The 24,285-nt window shown below is 36.4% G+C and overlaps 1 protein-coding gene across 1 annotated transcript; it reads right to left on the bottom strand.

The window, feature by feature from the left end:
- Positions 1-453: 453 nt before the first annotated feature.
- LOC145681490 (uncharacterized) lies at positions 454-21,839 on the bottom strand. The gene is made up of 2 exons (XM_081753140.1): positions 21,644-21,839; positions 454-918 (listed from the first exon to the last, which is right to left on the bottom strand). Exons 1-2 carry the CDS (start codon positions 21,671-21,673, stop codon positions 613-615), a joined length of 336 nt encoding a protein of 111 aa, XP_081609266.1. The 5' UTR covers positions 21,674-21,839; the 3' UTR covers positions 454-612.
- Between the last annotated feature and the right edge of the window lie 2,446 nt (positions 21,840-24,285).

Raw genomic sequence — 24,285 nt, 5'->3', positions numbered from 1 at the left:
ATTTTATTGTGTGTAATTCCCTCACCCCTCCGTTTAAAAGTTAATACATCTTTTTATTGTAAAAAAAAAAAAAAAGTCATAAAATGTTTCACAGTTGATTTTGTTAAAATTAATCAACTTGCCATTACATAGTATTATTATTATTTTAATATTTTAATTTGGCATCCATCCCACTTTGGAACACCAATATTCATTTTCAAAGGCGGAATTAAGTTAAAATCGAACCTTGTTTGACCAGTTGCGTTCATTGTTTCAAGTGAAAACATTAAAATGTACTACGTAAGTTTGCAAGGATATAAAAGAGATGCATGACCAGAAACCTCCTCACAATGTTAGTCTGTAATTGTAGTCAAAATGTGAGTAATCTCTGTTGAGTTTGTCGTTATATCCTTCAATATTTCTAGGGGATAATTACTGATTTTCTTAGAAATAACAACTGACAAACGAAAAGAGCTAGTTATCATAAAATGTATTGAGTGTCGTGTTCACAGTTTACTCTCCAAGAAATGTAACACAAAATTATTAAAATTATACATAATAGATCATGACAAAAATAAATTAATTTTGAGCCTTTTTTGTTTTGAGATGATGATGGTAATGACAGCAATAGTTTTAGTAATTGTCATGAGCGATTGGAAGATTTGGAGTAAAAAGCGGGAAGGCAGCCTTCAGTACTTCTGGATCCACGCCAGCCGACGGAGCAGCAGCAATGAGAACTTTCTTCAAAAAGTAATCCTTTCGTTTGCTCACAACAAAAGGTTTCCCTGTGCTGTTGATGGCTTTGAATTCTTTCTCTAGAGCGGTGTCAGTGGCATTGGTGGTGGTGGTTGCGGCTTCAGCTCCGGAACTAAGACTCTCAACTGACTTCGGAGGTGGTGCAGGATGCGTCAACACACAAGCTATTGTGATCAGTAATACCTGCAAAAATTCAAAGAAAAGAAAAGAAATTAGTTAGTGATACAATGAGAAAAGAAAATCATATAAATACAATGAGAAAAGAAAATCATATAAGTAACAGTGTCACATAATACACGAATATTTGAAAATAGAAAATATTCTGCCATTATTGGTACGTTACTTGCCACAATTGAGAAGCTTCCATACTCCATGGTCTTCCGCTAACCTCTTCGTCTTCAGGTAAAAATTTTCTGTTTTGATATACAGGGTGTTTCAAAACAACACCGACAACGTCAGGAATCACCAAGATAAGACAAAAAGTATAGATCAACCTGGGTACACAAATGCTTCCTTTCGGAGTTACAGGCTGCCAAAAACATGAAAAATTGAAATTTAAAGTTCCATAGCTCCAAAACTATAGGACCCACCGTAATCGGGTCAAGACTTCACGTAGGAACTAATATGTGCCCTATTCCAATATCCACGTTTCAGAATTCCGCGGTACTTCTGCAACAATTTTTATAGGGACAGCTGGTAAGTTCTTCAAATTATATGCCCGTAGCCAAACTCCCTATATAAAAATTGTAGAGTGAATACTTTAGGAATCTAAAGCATGTATTTTTTAATAAAGCACATACTAGTTCCTAAGTGAAGTCTTGACCCTACTACGGTAGGTTCCATAGTTCTGGAACTATGGACCTTTAAAGTTCATGTTTTCGACAGCCTATAACTCCGAAAGGAAGCATTTGTGCACCCAGGTTGGTCTATACTTTTTTGTCTTATCTTGGTGTCAGGAATCACCTCCCAAACGTTGTCGATGTTGTTTTGACATACCCTGTATAAAGTCATTTCCTAGACCTCCCGGAGGTGCAAATCAGAGGATATTTTACCTCCGGAACTATATTTTAACCTGTGAAAGACCATTGTACATAAACGTTCTCTTTTTGATGTCAGCAAACTAGGAAAAAATAAAGTAGTGGTTTCCCGTTGCCTTCCACCTTGCAGAATTCTAGCCGTTCACGTCACTCTGACAACACCTAGGAATAATGTCTAAGTTGCCGTACCAATCACTATGATTTCCGTCATCATGGCTACTGGAGAACTGCCTTCTCCCAGAACAGCCTTCGTCTGGCTACTCCATTTAGACCAATTCGGTAGAGGTGGCTTTTCTGGCAGTTTACTACTACCGGCATAATTCTAAATTTTGCTTTCGCAAGCAATCCTCCCCACCCGACACATAAGTCTGTTTATCGAGGAGGACTTTAGCTTTATCGAGTAGAAAATAATTTAGTTTCAGTTTGGCCTTGTATCCCACGGACAAACTAGCATTTTGCATCCTGAGCATTATACTAATCTGTTGATCCCAACAGCATTGCGGGTAGTTCAGAGGCGTCATTTGGGAAGAGCAGGGGCAATTGATTGTAAGTTTGAGAAGTCCATACTTTTTAATCAATTGTTTACTAATAAAGTAATAAAAAAGAGAAAGTAATAATTGCTCCTCCTCCACCCCTGACAAAATATGAAATTAGGGCAGTCTATCAAGCAAGTATGATACACATAACCATAGGAATAAATGGTGAACCGATTTTTGATTGCCCTTATGTTGCGTTCAACTGGACGAATCAGCTTCATCAACGAATTTGATTCCTAACATTTGATCCTTTATATCCCGGCCAAAATTGACGGTTATACATCAAGTACTTCTTGAGATTTTTTTTCTCCCGGACGGACACACGGACAGAACAAATATATAAAGACGTTTTGGTAAACTCTACATAAAAATGAGAGCTCCTTCATAGCTAAGTGGTTAGCGTACCCGCCTTTGGGGTAGGAGATCCGGGTTCGATTCCCGGCGAGAGCTCATGTGGTTCGGATTCCACGTTAACTCGTTCGGTACCACTTGACGCCATATGACGTCATTCATACCTATTGGTGTGTGATATTGACGCCATTTGGCGTCAAGAGGTAGTTCTCATTCTAGACAGTCTCTGTAAAATGGCACGCAGAAGTCTGCATGGGCTGGGTCCGAGCCCTCGGCCCTAAGCCCGAGCCTGACTATGGCCTACAAAGCATATATCACTTCTGGCACGGGCCGGGCTCGGGCAGTAAATTTTTAAATATACAACCATATTTCTCGAACCTAACTTTGTAAATATACTGAACAACGATATTTATTGGACCGTTCTTTCTGGAGAACTTTTAAGGCACAACTGCAAAATTAAATTTGTAATTGCTGTAAATAAAAATACAATTTTGCGTTAATGATTACGTTTCTGTAATTTCGGGCTCAATTGATTATCACACGAGCTCAGGTCGGGCTCGGGCCTAAAAACATATTTAGGACTTAGATCGGGCCTCACATTATAAATTCACGGACCGGGCAAGAAATTCCGGCCCGTGCAGACCTCTAGCAGGTATAGAGCTTTTATACTCTGGTGGCAAGCAGTGTTGGCCTGGTCATTTTCTGTAGTGTGCTTGGTTTTCGCTAGATGTAGCTAGTTTGTTGCAAATGGCTAAATGTTGCAAAAGTGTTGGTGGCACATTTGGTTGGGATACTGAAATCAAGGTGGTAGCGAAAGAGTTAATCAGTAGGTCCACGTCTCGTATGGCGTCGCTGCTGAACGCGACGTAAGAAAGAAAACATACTTAAAAATGAAACTGATTTAGTTTGTAATCGCATCACGAGAAAACGGCTGAACCGTGTGAAATGAAGTTTTGAATACAATTAGTAACTACTTCGAACTGAGTTTATATCGTGTTATTTTTATTAAAATGTGTATTCTAAAGGGAGTTAGAAGGTTCAAAATTCACGAGCCCCTCAAGTTATTAAGATGGAGCTGTCTATGTAAACTTCTCATTAAAAATTAGCGAACACGTATAGAAGCGTAATAGCAAATTTCACATTGATCAATTTCTATATTTGTATTCTGACATTCAAATCGACGTTGGCTGGCTCTTTATCACACGAAAACGGCGGAACCGTTCGAAATTAATTTTTGAACATAACACTTGCCTCAAGCTGAATTTTTATCATGTCAATTACATTAGAATGCGTATCCTATATGGGGATAGCGTGGGTCTAAAATTTATTGTATAAAAATAGAAATCTCACGAGCTCCTCGAGATAGAGATTCGTAGCACAAACTTCTTATTAATAAATACATTGACACCTGCCCAGCATTTTCGAAAATTTCACTTCCAAGGGAGGAAAAAGAGCATTTTCTACAATAATTTCCCGTTTTTTTAATTTATAAAATGCTGAAAACGACAAAACAGTTAAATCATTTTAAAATAAAAATTGGAACATAGCGTTTAGGTTGTCGTGAGTTTTTATCATTTCTTTTAGATTCAAATATGCATCCTAACGGAGGGAGGGGAGAAGGAGGATTCAAATATATATATATATATATATATATATATATATATATATATATATATATATATATATATATATATATATATATCAAATATTTTCTATAAGCGTATTATTCCCATGCCAAGAACGGGCACATCAGGTATTATTATCTACGTATCAGAAGCTGCATTACACAAACATTGTACAACACTTTCAAACAGAAATATAAATTATGGAAATCTTCATTGTTTAACCACTTTATTCTTTGGTGAAATTAGTATACCGTTTCTTGGTTGATTTCGAGGAAATCAATGTGAACAAAAGTCAAAATCTTCTTTGTTTCTCAATTATAAACTTTACGATATTTTGGAAAATGAATTTTGAGATTACCCAGCACGAACACTATTGAATGCATAGATAGCGATTTGGAAAACTTCAGAGTAAGGTTACTAAATTGTTTCCATACAGAATCCAGTGACACTTTCAGTGTGGGTGTGTTCTCTCTCTGTTTTTTTTAAAGAGTTACATTTACCAATTATTAATGCCTTTATATAATGTCCCGGGAGATGAAAATCTGAAGAAGTACTTTGATGGATAACCATCAATTTTGGCCAGATTATAAATGGTTAAAAGTTAGGGATCCAGTACGTTTATGGAGGTGATGTTCAAACTAAAAGTTATTAGAAATAAATAATATCGCGTTTCGACGTTGATCACTATAGAGCAAAAGCGGTAATAAATAGCAAAAAAATGTTTCCTCCAATTCATCAGGCGTCCCAAGAATGTATTGTATCTCCTTCCTTAACTATCTACTATAATTGGAAGTGATAAAAAATCCAATATAATTTCCGGTATCAATTTTGATCTACGTATAACGAAAAAGGATAAGATAACAAGGAGCCCTTTTCTGGAATAGATTCAGTGTTTTAAGGATAGCTCTCTATTCAAATGAAAAGTGCCAGAAATTAACCACTTCCGGTTTCCGGTTTCAGGAGTAGTTTGGAGGAGTTATCCACAGGAAGTAAAGAACTAATAATCTTCCCACCACAAATACACCCTCCTCTTTCTTCTTGACTAAGCAATCTCTCGATTTGTTTAAAGTAGCTTTCCAATTTCCCTATCCTAATCTAGACTCTTTGCTTCTCTGAAGATTGCTTCCCTCATCTTGTACGTATTATTTGGCTCGTATATTACAATCTCTGCCTTACATTCTGAATATTTTCTACTATTCTCTCCATAACCTGTAGCATCATTCCTCCAATTTTCATAATGTGCCCAATAATCCTATATCTGCTTCTACCATTTCCGATACTCTTTCATTTTGATATTTTATTCATCGGATCCAAATTTCAATGTTCCTTTATAGTGTCACACGTTGGAATCCGACGTCCGTACGACACATTCTTTCATCAACGTTTCCTTCAGTTTCATATCGATATTTCTAGTCCGAAGTCTTTTTTCTTTCTTCCTCCAGAAGCCTTCTTCCTTCCATCTTGTTTGCATCTATTATGTCTTGTCATTTTATTTCCTAAGTAAGAATTAGCTTACTTTTCCCACAACTTGATTTCTTAATTTGATCTTCATTTTTCTTGTTAAGTAGCTTGGCTTACCTAAACTCCTTTATTCAGTATATTTACACAGTCTGTACGTGGGTTTGATCATCCGTCCGTCAGGGAGACAAAATTTCTAGAATTATTTGATGGATCCCCATCAATTTTGGCCAGGAGGTTGAGAGTCAAATGTTCGAAATCGAGTTCGTTGATGGAGGTGATCCATCCACCGGAAGTGGTAGAAATTAGTCAACAACTTCCGGTTTTAATGTTGGGCAGTATTAGATCAAAAATCGTAATAGACAGCGAGAAGCTATTTCCTGCAATTGATTAAGCGTGTCAAGAATACATTTCATGTCCACCCTTAATTCTCTACTAAAATTGGAAGATATAGAAATCTATAACAACTTCCGCTTTCAATCTTGATCTACATTGTCCAAAAATGGTAACAGGTAGTGAGAAGCGCTTTGTTTTGGAATCAATTTAGCATTCTAAGAATAGCTACCATTTCCCCCCTCTTAATTCTCTATTCTAACAGGAAAAAGCATAAATCAACCGGTTCCGGTTTTAACATTGATCGCTATAGATAGATTAAAAATATTTACTTCGCAAACTTGAGGAATGACAATTGGTCCCTGTCTTCCCCAAACGACGCCCCTGTATTGGGTACCTACACTGTCTTTTTTTTTATTATTATTATTTTTGAAACTCATTGATTATATCAGAACTCTTTTTCTTTGAAATTAATTTTTCTTCTTTGAATTTTACTTATCTAGTTTTATTAATTTCTTCTTCTCGTTTACTTAAGTATCCCTTGCTTTTTTATGAAAAATAAATAAATAAAAAGTGAACATTGAATATTATTTATTTAAAAAAATATAATTTTGACGAAGTAAACAAAATTTAAATAGATTTCAAGAGGAAATCAGTAACTTCAAGTTATTAAATTTCCAATTTATTTCAAAGATAACAGAAAGATGATTTCCTCATATACACCAGTAGGCTAAAATACAAGTATGGGATAGGTATTCAGCGAACCAACTAGGCTAGTTGTCGCCCAGGGCAGGAACTCGCCTTAGCGTCCCCTCCTGACCAACCAAGCCAAAACGCTCCCTAACTATACCTAATATTGGCATCACACAGTAATTCTCCTATTCCATTTTTTGTTCAGTGATGAAGCTTGCTTTCAAAATTGCAGTACATAATTTAATTTTTAGTACAAGATAAAGCACCAAACTAATTAGTATTTGATTGCCAAATAATCTGAGAGTAGCGTGCTTGACATATTCTTATAGTCTTATCATAATAACTGCAAATCAGAATGTTCTTTGGAATTATGTCAGAGTGGATATGTATAAAATGAATCAAGAGTCTGTCGGTTTAGAATAGAATACTTAATTATGACAGTCAAGCTGCTGCGTCGAGTATTATACCCGGACATTTTACAAATCTCTTGAATCGATGTAAGTTAAGCTGGATCGCTAGTCACCTTTAGGGTAAAACTTTCTCACTAGATGGCAGAGCTCATTGCGATACATGCGATGTTGCCACATGAGTTACGGTTAGAAAAGTGTTTAGACACGGCCGCATTTTATACATGATTTACAACAAAGAGAAATGAGAGATTTTATTTCCATTTTACTCAATACTGCCTGCTTTAAAATATGAATTAATTATATTCTTTGATCAAAAGTGATTTTTAACTTATGAAACGTTATGTGGATCTCTCAAACTAGATGTCTTTACAGTGCAGATTAAGAATGCCTATACTAATACAAAATCATTACATAAATTTCGTCTTTTGGACAAAACAGACTCTCAGTACGCTCAAAAATGGTGTTTTATACGCCTAGTTGTAATCCTTCGTGTAAAACTTATCTCTACTTTAGAGATTTAATATATCATGGCTAAAATCCCCTTGTTTTTTGGTCAAAGAGCAACTCAATTTGCATTTAGGGGGAAATCATATCATTTCTATGGTAATAGTTTCTTAGAAAACGGCAGTTAAACGTTATACATTTATTTATTAGATGCCTCTACGGTGCAGATTAAGGATACGTGTACAAATACAAAATCATTACCTAGGTAGATAGGACAAAACGTATGGTAGGTAGGTTCAAAAATGTTATTTTATAGGCGAAGTTGCAATCCTTGGAGCAGCTTTACTTTAGGGGTTTAAACATCATGGCTAACATTCCAGCGTTTTTGGGTCAAAATTCGACTCAAACTGCATTTAGGGGTAACGAAAACTAAACGTTGGAACATGGTAAAATTTTTCTTTGCAAATTACAAAGATATACGTTTATCTATAACTAGATGTCTCAAAGATGCAAAATAAAAATTAAGTATCCAAATACAAAACCATTAAACAAATCCGATCATTTCAACAAAACAGACTCAGTTCCTTCAAGCGTGGTATTTTGTCAGTTGTATTCCCGTGCAGGTATTTTGTAAGTTGTGTTCCCCAGTGCATATATTTTGTAAGTTGAATGTCTTAGTGTAACTTTACTTTAGATGGTATAATCATCAGGCCCGTATCCAGGGGGGTCTAGGCGGGCCGGGCCCCCTAAAATTTTCACCGTAGGCTTGCAAATGAACTATAATATTGTTGGATCGAGCCCCCTCTAACTTCTGCCGGGCCCCCCTACAATTTTGGAGTGGCTACTGGGATGATATTCATTATGGCTAAAATTCCTGCGTTTTCTGGGCCAAACATGGCTACGTTAAATGAAAACTATCACCAACTTTTACTAGGTTCCTTACTTACATACAGATTGGTTCCACAATCCAGGTTGAATAAGGAAACTGAGATAGGGCTTTATGCAGAGTCGTTTTGACGTATGATTAGAGTCATACTAAAGGCCCGACTACTGCAGGAAACATATATTAGTCGAACTCTTTAGTAATCACGCGTCAGAATGACTCTGCATAAATTCTCGCAGCGAGTAAAACTACGCGATTAGCACGGGTGTTAGGGTGCCGAAGGCGCTATTTGAAATACATTGATGCGCATAACGCATGATGCAAAACAGTTATTATTCAGGCATATTGTATTTCTTTGTGGACTACATTAAATAGGTTTATGTTAAATATTTTAGTATGTGTAACCAAATATAATGTTCCTTCATGTGTGTTTCTGGGTAAAAGCGTTTTGAAACAACCAAACACCTTTCGAAAATGCAGGGTAAAGCGATTGTTCCCTTGCCTCCACTGCGTACGCTCATAGTCTGATCGTTGACAGAGCATACGGGTCTATTGTTTTACTCAATGGTGTCATTCACCTAGTTCGTCCGAACCGGTTATTAAAATTTCTCAGGTTCTTGGAACCGGTTGTTACAATCGTATCTCCACTTCCATATCCGGTACTTACGGAAACAACAATTTTCTAGTGTTACGAGGTTTCAAAAAACCTTTAAAACTTAAAAAAGGAAAATATTGACAGAGCATGGAACAAATGAATTTCATTTTTCTACATAATCCACTTTACGCTCAATATAAGTTTCCCATTACTTCCAAAGTGTCCCAATGGCTCTAAAGATCTTTTTTTTTTTTTTATTATTGGATATGCAATCAGTCATACACCAATCGTTGCACCTCTTCATCAGATTGCAACTTCTTTATCTTTAGTGCCTTTCACCACTGAGGCGAGATTCGGTACGAAAGGAGGAAGAAATGAAGATTTTCAATGATCACAGCCATTGCACAGGCAGTAGTATGAGGCCGAGTATTGTTATGTTATAGAGGAAATTTGTTTTCAGAAGTCCGTATTACGTCGTATAGTAAGTTTAGGACCTTTTTGGCGATCGGAATACAAGATATTATTTACTATGCGTTTCCTATGCTGTAACGCTCCAAAATGTCACCCTTTTGGTCCCAGAAGAAAGTACTAACTTCCCTGTAGATGGTTGTGTCCGATAATGGATACTGCCATTGCATGCTCGCTTACTTACTTCCGGAATGTAGTAGTGCACCCATATTTCATACCCAGTAACTAATCTCTTCTGAAAGTCACTACCTTCTCATTTACGGCGTAGCAAAATCTCGTGACACATCAACCCATCGTTGCTTCAGTTCGTCTATCAACTGGCGTGATACCATTCTGGCACACACATTCCGAAATCTGAGTACAGCGTGGATAATATTACAGACTGAACAGTGACTTATGCCAATGATTGTAACTACTTCATCCAGTCATTCTGCATTGCCCCTTATCAAATTTTCAATTTACATAGAGCAAAACGGTAAGCGATAACAAGAAATTATTTGTTGATATAGATTCAGCGTCCCAAGCATGGGTTCCATCTCCGCTCCTTATTCTTATATTGAAACCGCAAGCGGTAAACGTATCACTTACAAATCGGAATTCACGGACAATATTCGTCAGAATATTGGATCAATAAGAGCTAGACATAGATCACTCACTTCTGGTGGGTCAGGTTTTTGGCTGGATCTCAGCTCGCGCCAAGTGAACTTTGTGGTGAAGAAACCATGAGTGGAGTTTCTTACGGGTCCCTCCCTTTCTTTCATTCAACCATTTCATTCGTTGTTATCATCACCTTCTATCTTTCCTTCGAAGCACAATGATAGGACGTTACAGAAAAAAAAACATTCATGTCTCTCGGTTATGCCATATAGGTTAAACGAGACGGTGATGATAAGAATGAATTAAATGGTAGAATGAGAAAGTAGGAGCACAAAGAGAAACTCTGAGAAAATCCACACACACACATGGTGTGTGTCTACCAAAAAGCTCACCTGGCTAAGCTGGGATCGAACCAGTGACCCCGCATACAAGATGTCAATGCTCTACCACGGGGTCACTGCAACTCCGGACTAGAAAAAGGATTTCTACATGAGTGGTTGCGTTTCTCAAGTGAAGCTATAGGGTCTGAATACTTTCTTTTCATTATAGAAAAAAATAAACCTTTACGGTTTTATGAATTTTTAAATACTTACTAGAGAAGGTCGCGGGATATTACTCTGACTTCGTTTCGATATTATGCTCAGTCGACGCCTTTTTACATATGAAACAGTTAGACAACCGGAGAAATCCTCGATCGCAAGCGTATTCGAATTATGAGCGTTAAAATTTCAAAATTGCACAGATTTTGCAGAAAGTTTGAAGAACCATTTCTTGAGATAGACGCTTCAGTTTTGATATCAGGGATTTCTCCTGGATACTCAACACAGTAGTAAGTTCAAAACGTATGCATTTTGCAAGATAAGGGCAATTATTTGGAATGGTGTGAAGGGTAATGGCATCTTACACCATGCAAATTGCCTCCCATTTGACATACTGGGCCAACCAGTGGTAAAAGTGGATCTGAAAGGATGGGAGGACGGTAGGTAGCGGCATGACGCCACGCCGTTCCCCTGCCTATCTATACCCATTATAGTTTGTGTCAGAACTGGGGGACGCCTTAACTTTTTTTCGAGGTGGGGTACGGCGTCCGCGCATTCCCCTTTGCTTTTACCCCTGGGGCCAATAGGCTAGTAAAATGTATTTGATACTCCTATTCGACTATATTGTTATTCAAATATCACTATCCTGTGTGGCCACCTTCAAATTGAACAATCACATTTGTCTTGGGAACAGTTTGCCAGGCGTGCAAAATTCAATGAAGATATTCATAATTAAACTTGTGATTATCTATATTGTGGTCCTTCCCAGGCCCGTATTCCTGGGGATCTAGGGGGCCGAGCTCCCCTAAATTTTTACTGCTCCCCTAAAGTTTTCACGATAAGGTTGCAAATGAACAATAATATGGTGATGAACCTGGATCTATGGTTGGATCTGCCCCCCCTAACTTCTATCGCTCCCCCGCATTTTTGGACTGACTACTGGCCTGGTTCTTCCCCTTCTGTAGCTAGGTCCAAACAGCTCGAGCAGCGCCAGACAGGCTTGCACTGTCGCACCGTCGGTCTATGCTTATGCATCGCAGAATACGGTGTTCTAATACATCATCGCTAGCCATGTGCTTAGTTTTCAGCTATTAGAATGTCAGTATTATTGGGAAATATTGGTCAAACTCCAGGAAATATTTTAAGATATTCAATGAGGAAATAGACCAAAAAATTTAAAGAAGAAAAAAATGGTTAACGGGAATGTGCGCTCAAAGTTGTGAACTAGGTGACTTTTATTCTCGAGAAAACCGCTGTTTCAATACATCACCTCTAGCCGATTGTTTGTTTTTTGTTCACATTTCTCGCGAAATACGTAAAATATTGTCTGAAGTTTGGTCACTATTTTCAAACAATCGCCATTGAAATCCGTTGAAAATTTTAAAAAAATGGCTAGCGTTGAAATACTGAAACACCGTCTTCCACAATGGATACCATCATGTCCATGGGTTTTCTCGGGGTACTCCTGTTTCCTCCCTTCTTCTCATTCCATCAATTCTTCCATCATCATTCACTTGCCTTAATCATCGTCTTCTTTAGCCTAAAGGGTATAATCATCGGATGTTAAACTGAAATATTTCATTTTTTCCACAATGCACAGAGGCCGGCTGGGTTGAGTGTCGCGTTGAAGTTAGTCCCGCGGCAAAGCGTTTCGGAGACACATGTCATTGTTTAATGTTTAGATGGCCACACAGAAAGGACATTTGAATGACAATACAGTTGGTTTCAAATAAATTTTATTAGCCCATTTATCCGGTGTACCAAATAGGGTGCAATTGCAAGTTGTAAGACGCCATTACCCTTCATCCCTTCCCCAATAAGTTCCCTTATCTTGCAAAATGCGTACATTTTGACTTCACCATTCCATCGGGTATCCAAGAAAACACCCCAGTAGCAAAAATGAAGCGTGTATCTTAAAAAATGATTTCTTCAAACTTTTTTCAAAATCCGTTCAATTTTCAAATTTTAACGTCCATAATTCGAACAAGCTTGCGATCGAGGTTTTCTCCGGTTGCCTAATTGTTTCATATGTAAAAAGGAGACGACTGAGCATAGTATCATAATGAAGTCAGAGTAACACCTCATGACCTTCCCTAGTAAGTGGAATTAATTACTATTTTCCACTAACGGGTTCAGACACTAACGGGTATGTATGAAAGCTCAAAAACATATATAAATTATTTTCAAGAAGATATAATATTTTACCTAAGCAAAATGAGTTTCAGAAAAAAGAAAGAAAGAAAAGAAAAGAAGAAAATGAAAGAACACATATTGCATATTTAACGTTCAAAATGATCGTCAAAATAAACTATCTTCGTATTACACGTGTGTATAATATTTACGTGGAAACAAACAGTTAAAAATTGAAAAGCGCTTAGCTGTTTCTTCGAATTATTCTCCCTTTCTCTTCGCTTCCCTTGGCTCTTCGATCTTTTACTTTGAGTTGGATTCTTCTTTTTTGTGTATGATTCCTTCCGTTTCCCCATTTTCCACTTTTATTATTTGTAATAGTTTTGTCACAGTTCACAGGTTCCGCCTCTGGACTTCAAACGCTAACAAGGAATTGCCCTACTACTGTGACTGCAACAGTACACATGTAAGTTTGGCAACGAAGCATTATGGCGTCCTGCGTAAGCATGAGATTCAGCCGCTAAAACTATTTCCGTAAACACAAAATAATATTTGGATAAAATGTAAAACATAACACGAGAAACGGTAATATAATATCCATGTTTCGTAATGAGACAACTACTTGTAAAATAATTTATGCTTGTAAGTAAAAATTTCGTAAAACTGAGCACAGGAGTAGCAAAATCTAACAGCAAGCGCCATCTTGCGTACTCATCTTAAAACTGATCAAGTTTTCCTCTTATATTTTACTTTTTTAGCTAACAGAATACATAAGCACAGAAAATAGTATCTCAAGTTGTAGCTGACGCATAACTCTATTTTATAGTGTAATACTTATAATATGTGCCATTTCTTTACGCGTTGGTTAAGGCAATAAACTAATGCTTATACTGACTTCCGGGTAGTGATCCACCTTAAACGAAAACACAAAAAGGTGGAACTGAAATTTAACTTTGTGGGTTCTATTGACTGCAAAAGTTGTCCTCAAAAGATAGCTTTGAAAGTAACTTATGCTCTATGGATATGATCCTAAGATCGGCGAGTCGTTGTTATCCTGTTTCTGAGGTAATTTTTTTATGACCATTAGTTTGCTAAAACTTCTTTCCCTGTCTTATAGTAAAAATAAATATTTGCTCAGTTTTGCTCCCCTCAATCCGGAGCCCGGAGCACAAGCCCCGTTTGCCCCCCCCCGTTAGTTACGTCATTGTAGGTATTCAAGAATGTTAATCAAACGAAACTAAAACCTAATAGCCTCCTCTTAACCGAAACTCTAAGGTAATCGAAACAAATCAAACCTAATTATCGTAGCTTAGCCAAAGAAACCTAATTCTAACTGGTTTATACTAGTTTTGCTATCTTCAATAACTTAAACTAGAAATACAAATCACTGAAGAAAGCAAAGTTTAATTAAAACTAATAAATGTTTAACAGCTTCGCCAACTAACTGGACATATTGTCTTTATCAGACAGTGTAACAAACAAGAGGGAGTTGCGTGGAAGTATAAAAGAATCTTCTTGTATTTATACGCAACTCCCTGTTCTTTGTTAGTGTCTGATGAAGCCAATATGTTTAGTTAGTTGGCGAAACTGTTACACATTTATTAGTTAAAAAAAAAAAAAAGTTGCTTTGTTCAGTGATTTGTATTTCTAGTTTAACCTAACTCTATGGGGAAGCTTTGTGCAGTATATTTGACATTCTTGCCAAGTAACGAATAAAGTAACATCTTCTGCTATAATCGGTCACAGGGAGCAGAGCCGTAGCTAGAGATTTCGGCGCCCGGGGCGAAGTAGAATTCGGCGCCCCTACACTCTACTTACCAATCATTATATATATATATATATATATATATATATATATATATAAGCAAAACAGCTTTTGTTGTTATTGTTGTTATGCTAAGTTGAATTTTTATTAATCTTCTTGGGAAGACCATCGCAAAAACCAAACGCGATCATTATGTACCTTTTTCAAATAAGAGTTGTTTTCAAGAGTGTTATTTTGGACTTTTTTGTTAAACTTGTTAAAACTACCTTTGGTTACTACTAATACTACTAAAAGTTACTACTATTTACAACGTTTCGTACTAACGATAAGAAATGAAATTTCAATACATTTAGACTATGTTCTTTTAATCGTTCGAAATGGGTGATAGTATTAATTGCCAGTAATAATTGTAAACTATTTAATTTTATTCTGTATGTGACGACATCAATAGCATTTTAATTTCGATCTTTTTACGGTAAAAAATATTTTGTGAAATGTAATGGAAATTCAGAAGGAGCCTTCTTTGTGAATTTCTAAATATTGATCGATGGAGATGAAGAATATGTTCAATGTTTGTACTTAAAATCCAAAATATACTTTGGCTACTACATATGTCTGAAATTATAGTAATTATTTAGTACTTAATTTCTTAATGAATGAAAGTTCCGAATTTAAGGTACTTATTATTAATTAACATATTATTATTAACATATTAATTAACATATTATTAATTAATACACTAACACGTACATATATAAAGAATGTGTGTATGTAGATAGATAAAAACATCACACAACTAAACACGTATGCACAAAATAATATACTGCGATACAAAAAGTTTATGAAAAAATGAACCCAATAAATTCCTCCAAATTGGAAGCATTTGATATGTCAATGGAATTTTAAAATAAATCATAGATAGTGACTAGTGTCTGAAAAAGTCGAACTTCCTTGGGATAAGCCCCTATTCTACAACTGCTTGAAGTTCGAAAATGTTATTGTTCCCCTTCGTTACGTTTATTTTTAATATTCCCGCGCAAACAGCAGCTTGAATGTCCCTTCACTCTTCTCATTTTCATACCTTCATTCTCACCATCGCACACTGGGCCCAAACCAGGCAATTCTCAGCAAAAACTCGAAAAATGAAGTAAAAGATTGACTTGATATGATTTGTTATAATAAAAGCTTAATAGTGTACACATAAGATAGTGTGCAGGAAAAGAAGTGATAGCAGTTTACAATGAACTCATGGGACGTGTAAATTTGGTTATCCGCCGAAGCCGGAGAGGCGCTGCTTAGCGTCAGAAGATAGGAAATTGACTTTGAATGCGACTATTCCTACATTGCGTGTAGATATTCAGTGGCTGGTAAACATGGTGACACGACCGACATGTATGTATCGTTTTGTATATTTAGAATGTTGATGTGATGTGTAGTCAATAGTCATATTTGCAATGATGCTAATATCATTATCATATCCCTATGATAATCTCCTACTTAATTTCATATTTGGAAAATGCTGTGATACTGAAAGCATATAAACTATCGTCAAGCGATAGAATGGCATTTCAGTAGAAAATATGGCATATACGAATGTCTGTGATTTTTTAATATGCCGTAGCGGAAACATTGTTCTTACTGTATGCAAAGAGAAAACCTGCACATATTTGCACTTTTGGGAAGTATAGCGCATGAAAATGTTTGAAGAAAACCGCATTCTGGATGCATTGCTGCTTTTGAATTTAGCTGGGATGAATGTGAGAGTAAGTGTTAGGTTATTAGACGTGTGATCCCCATGCACGCAGTGACGAAGTTGAATATAGGTCGATTCTGAGAATTTTGCCCCCAGACCTCGTTGGGGGTTTCGCCTCCAGGACCCATCTTGTTTCCAACATCTAGTCATACTTCTCTGGCATTCACCAACAGAACTAAACTCTAGTCAAATATATTTGATTAATGGTGGTGACATTTTGAAACGCCAATGCTAAACAATCTATGGACCATAAGGTAGAACCATGTTAAAATTGGTGTTGATCAATTTAGGTTTTTTTTTTTTTTTTTTTTTTTTTTGTGATGCGTGCACAGAAGTGACATTGGAATCAACTGTAATGAGCCTCCGCTCGCTCCAACTGAGAATGTTCCAATCAAGCCCTGAAATGAGCTCAAGTAATGCACGATGCAATATATAAAACAAACTGAACAAGTTACTGATGCTTGTAAATCATAATATGTTTAATATATCTGATAATATATCCATATCGAGAATTTGTGATGAGATAATTTTTATGTATTGAAGCGTCCTTGCATCTTCATTGTCATAACGAATCCTCCACAAGTTTGAAATAATTTTGAGAAGCAAGAACTTTTCTTCAATTTTATTACTCTTCAGTTGTAAAATGAATAAGTACACTTTTTCCTTTCATGCGTAAGAATATAAGCCAATCGTAAATTGCCAAATCAAAGCATATTGCCCACGCGTTTGTTTATGCCAATCATATAATCTGCTATATAATTTAGGCGCGAATATAAGGAATAGACCTATTTCCTTTTATGATGTAAAACACTATGTTTTTGATGAAATAATGTCGAAATAACATTATTGTAGCCACTGCACACACCGAACTAATTGGTTTTCTTTCAATTTTCTGCTTCATATTGCGAATTCTTATTTTTGCCAAGAATTCAGTGCTTTCGCCCCACTGTGCGTCATGATTAATCCGATTGGGTAGATGAAAAAAAAAAGTTTTGAACAAGCAAACTCATCGCTGTTAAATGCCGAACACGACTTTGATTCTTTCTGATTTTAAAAATGCTCCTGCATCAGTGGCGTATTTAAGGGGCTTCCGGGCTTAACCCCCCTCCCGAAATCTTACTTATTATAGTAAAGTATATGAAATATCTTGCAGAATTTTCACATTTTCAGGCAAAGCCCCACCCGAAAGTTAGCAAAGCCTCCGAAACAAAATCGTAAATACGCCACTGTCCTGCATACACTATAAGTCATTATTCGGGACCTTGTATACCACATGTTATTAAGAAATCATCTATAATAAACCCTTTAAGTAATAAGTAAAAACTTATGACTTATTTAAACTTTTGGATTGCGAGCGAAGCGAGCAAGAAAACTTTTAAGAAATCTGCGTATTTCATTGATAACCGACAGCAATATTGATCTAATAGGGCGCCAATACTTTCTGGGGGCGACTCGTATTTTACTCATGTCCAACACCACTTTTTCTTTCTCCTCGCTCGTTCGGCGCCCCCTTGCTATCAGCGCCCGGTGCGGGCGCCCCGCTGGCCCCCCCTTAGCTACGGCTCTGACAGGGAGTAATCTACACCCCCCAACACCTCCCTAACACCCATCCAAATTTCTTTACACACACCCCTGGATGGAAAAGGAATACTCCCCCAAATCCAATTATATCAATCAGTATCATATAGGTTAAAAAAGGTTTAGCGTTTAGGAAAGAAGGCAATATTCTTATTTATTTATTTCACCTCAAAATACGAAGCGACCTCGTTTTCATGTACGGCTTCGAGAACCACATGACCTCATTGTTTCGGGCGGTGTTTCATCGAAACAATTGACAAAACAGACTGCTGATACCTACTCTCCTTTGCTCCGCGGTCGTTTCCGAGAAATGAGATTGATGGACAGATGCAGATTACTGAAATTGGCAACGTCTTGAGCGGTCATCACCTACCTCCTCCTCAATAAGGAAAAGTGTGACAATATAGTAATAAGCCTATACCAGATTCAGTGTAAGTGCTACTCTGCAACAGGCTCGCAACCAGAGGGGGGCTAGGGAGGGCCTGGGACTCCCTAAATTTTTCACGTCCCCTCCAGACCTCAATACAAAATGCACAATTTAGATATTTGTAAGAGAATTTGTAATGATTTGGCCCCTCCTAACATATTCATGACTCCCCAAAGCTCTGTGGCTAGTTTCGAGCCTGTTCTACAAGTGGTGTATCAACGGACGGACGTTAGATGGGTGTACTCAAAACGTTTTTAGAAATGAAGAGATCGATCGAAGTAAGAATTATATATATTTTAGACTGAGTCTAGTGTTATGCAGGATCGCATTTGGCGCTAGTTTAATTTTTTGTAAAGTATATTTTTATTCACGTAAATTCATTAAGCAGAACAGGGCTCATAGCGAGTCAGTTTTTTTAAAACTAAAATTTACTTTTTTCAAGTTGGTCACTAAAAGTTACTTTTTTTAAAAAAAAAAAAATGTCATTAAAAGTTACTTTTTTCAGAGGTAAAGTGACTTTTTCGTGTGATTTACGTTTTACATTGGCAGTTTTCTAAGAAAAATATAAAAACCAACGGAAAAAGCAAAAACTTGTTACTCATTACTCTTCGGAAAGCTTCAGTACTTGCTGCCACAAGTGAAACAGTCAACTTTATTCTCACTTCAGCTTTTATTCTTTCTAAAGCACAGTGGACGGTTGGTGGATGCTTAAGCTCTCATGGTGGGGTTGAGAACCATTCTGTGTCTATTCTTTCTTCTATCGTAATAATCTTTTAGTTTTCTCTCGTAATAGTTAACGCTCCGTTCAACGTTGTGTGTGTGTGTGTGTGTGTTTGTATGGTTCATCATGTTCGTATTGTGTTATGCTTCTTGTATGTTCTTCTTAAGAGTAGGTGATGAATTTGAATATTTCACGTTTTTGAGAACTCTTAATGCGAAGTTAAATATAATGTCTGGAATGAAGAAATTCAGAAATAGACCAGAACTGGTTCCACTTACTCAGAAGCTTTTTACATCTGCTAAGTCTGCTTACCGTAACTACAAAGCATACTTTGAAAACCTAAGAAAGGAGAAAGCTCAAAAAGAAGAAGTAAAGAAGAAACAAAACAACAAACGAAGAGAGAGATGATGGAGAAATTGACAAAGGAAAAAAGGGGCATGATGAGATTTTGGTCTCTTTTTCGTGTGCTTTTGGCCATTTTTGGTCACTTTTCAACTATTTACAAGAGACTAGACCACTATCAGACCTGAGATTATTAAAATTAGGATATATTAAAGAAGACAAAACAGAAAGATACAAAATATTTGTAAATTGAAAAAACTGGATTTCTGGGAAACAACTAAATCAATGAACAATTTTCTTATGAAAGATATTCAGAATCAATAACATAGCCAGGAAGGGGCAGGAACGTAGATAAAGAGATCAAATAATATTACAACAATTAACGTTAACAACAGGGTTAGAATATTAAAATAATGAAATTGGAACTATGTACAGTATTAATTACTAAACGAATGTGATTTCAGCATGGAACGAGGGAATTTTTTCCCAATTAATATTTTGAAAAACAAAATCACCCACTAAAACTTGCTGGGGGTGAAAACATTGAAATAATAGCAGAATTTTGCAAAATAATTACAATAATTCATATGTAATCACTTCACATGTAATTACTGGGTAAAATAGTGGAGGTTAATTCCTGATACAATGAAACCTCTCTCAACGGGTATCTCTCAATAGTGGACACCTTCATAAGAGGACAAACTTTCTTATTCTTCCATGCCATAAATGTGTGTGGTGTAGTGTTATGAGAGAGAACCCTTTCTTTTAGGGACACCTCTCATTTACGGACAAATAATCGCTTCCACCGATGTCCGTTTTGAGAGTTTCATTGTATTACTTAGTTTAATAATAACAATAATAATAATAATAATAATAATAATAATAATAATAATAATAATAATAATAATAATAATAATAATAATAATAATAATAATAATAAATATAAATGCTCAAATGTGTGAACTTACTTTATTGATCCTACCACTGCGAAGAGCTGATATTATTATTATTATTATTATTATTATTATTATTATTATTATTATTATTATTAGTAGTAGTAGTAGTAGTAGTAGTAGTAGTAGTAGTAGTAGTAGTAGTAGTAGTAGTAGTAATAGTAGTAATATTGCAATAGCCGCGTAACAAAATATACTGTTTTCTTGTTTTAATTTGTTTAAAAAATTTATCACTATTCTGAGAGCCCTTTTATTTTGAACACCCCCCTGTAAAAAATTCTGGCGTACTTACTGATCGGTCACGAAAATAGTATTGTAAGCCTTGAACTGTCTCTGAGTCGCAGTGCTGCCAGCTGTTGTTCTTATATCCTAACAGCAAACTTTACCGAGTTCTCACAAACACCGTGTGCGTGGGTTTCCTCGGAATTTTTCCGTTTCCTCCCACTTTCTTCATTCCAACATTTCATTCATTACTCATCATCACCGTCTCCTTTAGCCTAACCGGCATAAGCATGGGACGTAAAACTCAAAGATTTCATTTCATTTTCACCGAGTTCTCACAATCATGCAGCGGTCATAGTCGAAAAGTCTCTAAAACTTCCTGGCGGAAAAACGACAACTGGCATCTAACTTTACGACGACAGCAGCCACTTCGCTTCCGCTTCGATGGCTTTCCGCTTGGAACCGAAAGCAGAACGATGCCGACAGTCATTTTTCCTTCACTTCGGCGGCTATCCGCCAAAAGGTGACAGCGGACCGATTATAGTTGGCGGCACTTTGCACACGGGGTATGAACTTTTTTTCTTATTTTGGTGTGAAGAATATACTCCCAAAATTTTGTGACAAATTTTTGTAACCCTATGTATAACTCTCTCACGCGCAAAATATGTGAAGTTTTAATCTTACCAATATTCTATTAAGGCTTAACCAAAAGGAAGAAATCTGTTATTAAGCTCAAAACCATTTTTGACCTCAAAAAATTTTCACAGGAGCACACATTTAAATAGGATATGGGAAATGGATACAGGAAAAACGGATATAGGAAATGGATACGGATACAGGAAATGGATAGTCACCTTTAAAGTCATTGTTACCGTGAATATGTTAGGTCGAGATAATCCTCTGTCTATTGCAGAAAACAGAATTCACAAATTCGTTCTCGTTCAAAAATTACCGTATGGAATAACGGAGAGTTAGAATATTACAATCTCATAATGTCCACTAGCGTGATCCTAATATAAAAATAATAGTGAAAAAAAAGCATACTTACGAATTTGACAAGATCAATAGAGAACACCATTTTGTTGCTTCTACAGAACGTGCAAGAAGAAGAACCGTCGTTGAGTAAGGCAAGTAGCTAAAGCTTCTCTATAACAACTCATGAATTCAGTTTTGATTTTTCACAAGCGGTAACAGAATGTCAGTCAAGGCGAACAGTTGCAAAGAGAAAAGGGAAAACTCACATAAAAGAAGAGAAAAAGAGGATAACTCATGTGAAAATGTCACAGAGGGCTCTCGGATGTTCACTGATAACGCATCTCTATTCCCATTGTTAGCAGTGTGTCACGGGAACTCACATTCCCAGCAATTTCCAAATACGTAGGCTATATGATATATGAATCATAAAAGTTTGAGAATAACTGTTTTCTTCCAAGAAGGAAGATGAGTTGTTGTACATAAGGTCTATATATTTCAAAATTCCAAGCTCTATGGTGAAAACTTATAAAGCTAATTTTAGATTATGACACTTGATACATCTAATTGTTAAAATACTAAATAAATGTCTAAACTGGTCGTTATGACTGGAGGAGCCTGTATGCCTTTTAGGCACTTGCGTAGTCTAGTCAGAGGAATGTTCAAAGAACTAGAGTCATTTATAAATCTAAAATCTTTCAGTTTTACGTCCCACGATTATGCCGGCTAGACTGGTGATGATGAGAAATGAATTGAAAATCAAGAAATTGAGAAGAAATAGGAGAGCCCCGAGAAAACCAGTCTTAGTCCACCACAAAACTCACTGGGATCGAACCAAGGACCTCATGCACCAGAGGTGAACGCTATACCACTAAGACAATGCGACCCCTTTTACAAATTTATATTGAGTTTAAAGTATACAAAGCATGGTGGATTGGAAATGTAGTCGTATCTGCTTGAAATGCTTTTTCTTCGTTTCAATACTGAATCCAGATGAGTGTTCGAAATGGGTCAGAAAAATTGATGGGTCTTTTGCCTTAGCAGTTATTGATTCCTCGGAGAGAACGGCATCATCGTAGTTATTTCCTAACGTTTACCTTATGAAGTTACCTAAAAGACGGAGTTGCATGCACCCTACAGCATTTTAAAAAGTGAGAAAGAAGTTCTGTCATGTTCTCCCTCAACTTCAAACTAGGGGTGTTACTTGGAGAGGGTAGGGTGATAATTTACAACTGAGTTTGAGAAACACATGCATTTTAACAACTTGTGTTCTAATGCACTAATAAAAAGCTTCTTATGTTGATTTACAATCTTATAACCCCTTCCCCCCTGCTCCTGCTTCAAACACTGGGTCCAGATTTAGTTCCAAATATCAGGAAACTCTAGTATGCATTTTGTAATTTTCAAGGAAACTTGTTTCAATATAATGTCAAGACTATAACATAAAGTAATTTTATTATTACGATTCTCTTTTCTTTTCTCTTCTTTATATATATACATTTCAAGACTATTATGTATTATTGTAAAGTTGTTAGAGCTAATCCAAAATTGTGTTTTTATTTGATTGATTTTAGTTTAATATAACTAAATAATTTTTATACAGGGTGTTTCTAAACAACACCGACAACGTTTGGGAGGTGATTCCACCAAGATAAGACGAAAAGTATAGACCAACCTGGGTGGACAAATGCTTCCTTTCGGAGTTATAGGCTGCCGAAAACATAAAAAAATGAACTCTAAAGGTCTATAGCTCCAATACTATGGGACCTACCACAGTCGGTTCAAGATTTTATTTAGGAACTAGAATGTGCTCTATTCAAATATCCGTCTTTCAGAGTCCTGCGGTAATTCCGCAACAATTTTTATAGAGGTAGTTGGTGAGTACTTCTAATTATATGCCAGTAGCCAAACTCCCTCTATAAAAACTGTTGCGGAAGTACCACGGGATTCTGAAACATGGATATTTGGATAAAGCGCATGCTAGTTCCTAAGTGAAGTTTTGACCCGACTTCGGTAGGTCCCATAGTTTTGGAGCTATTTACCTTTAATGTTCAATTTTTCGTGATTTCGGCAGCCTATAACTCCGAAAGGAAGCATTTGTGTACCCGGGTAGGTCTATGTCTTATCTTGTTGTCAAGAATCACCTCCCAAACGTTGTCGGTGTTGTTTTGAAACACCCTGTGTACACTATCAGTGGATTATTCATTCGTATTTGTAAATTTATCTACCTTTAAATTGGTTTTATAGTTCGATGTTTTCAATTAATATTCAATGTAAAGTATAATAAATTTAATCATCGTCCAATTTGATGATGTTTCGCTGCCCAAGAATCTTACTTATGAAGTTTTTTTTTTTATTTTTAATTAACTCTAGGTACACCTGGGAGGGGGCTCTGAGGACCACAGCCATTAGTTTTTAATGGAAGCCAAAATACCTTGGCGTTCCTAGGGTTAAATTATAAGCGTATGTTTTAACTTAAATAAAAAACAACAGGTATATAAGTGTTTAAGGTGTATTAGCTATATCGCCCCAAGTAATCGGTAATGTACAGCGGGCCAAATCCTCTGGCTAAATAGACCTACAAAACAGTAAACTTTGGAAGCCGTTAGTGAAAAAAGTTGATTATTGAAGACTAAGGGCGTAGGCCATAATTAAAATGAAGATAATAATCAATAATCGTTGTTTCGAAACGTAAGAAAACATTTCCAACACTGTGAA

Source organism: Thermobia domestica, chromosome 3 (assembly GCF_964235325.1).
Source record: "Thermobia domestica chromosome 3, izTheDome1.hap1.1, whole genome shotgun sequence".
Taxonomy (NCBI): Eukaryota; Metazoa; Arthropoda; class Insecta; order Zygentoma; family Lepismatidae; genus Thermobia; species Thermobia domestica.
Note: the sequence above shows the minus strand (reverse complement) of the source record. Positions and strands in the feature narration are given on the sequence as shown.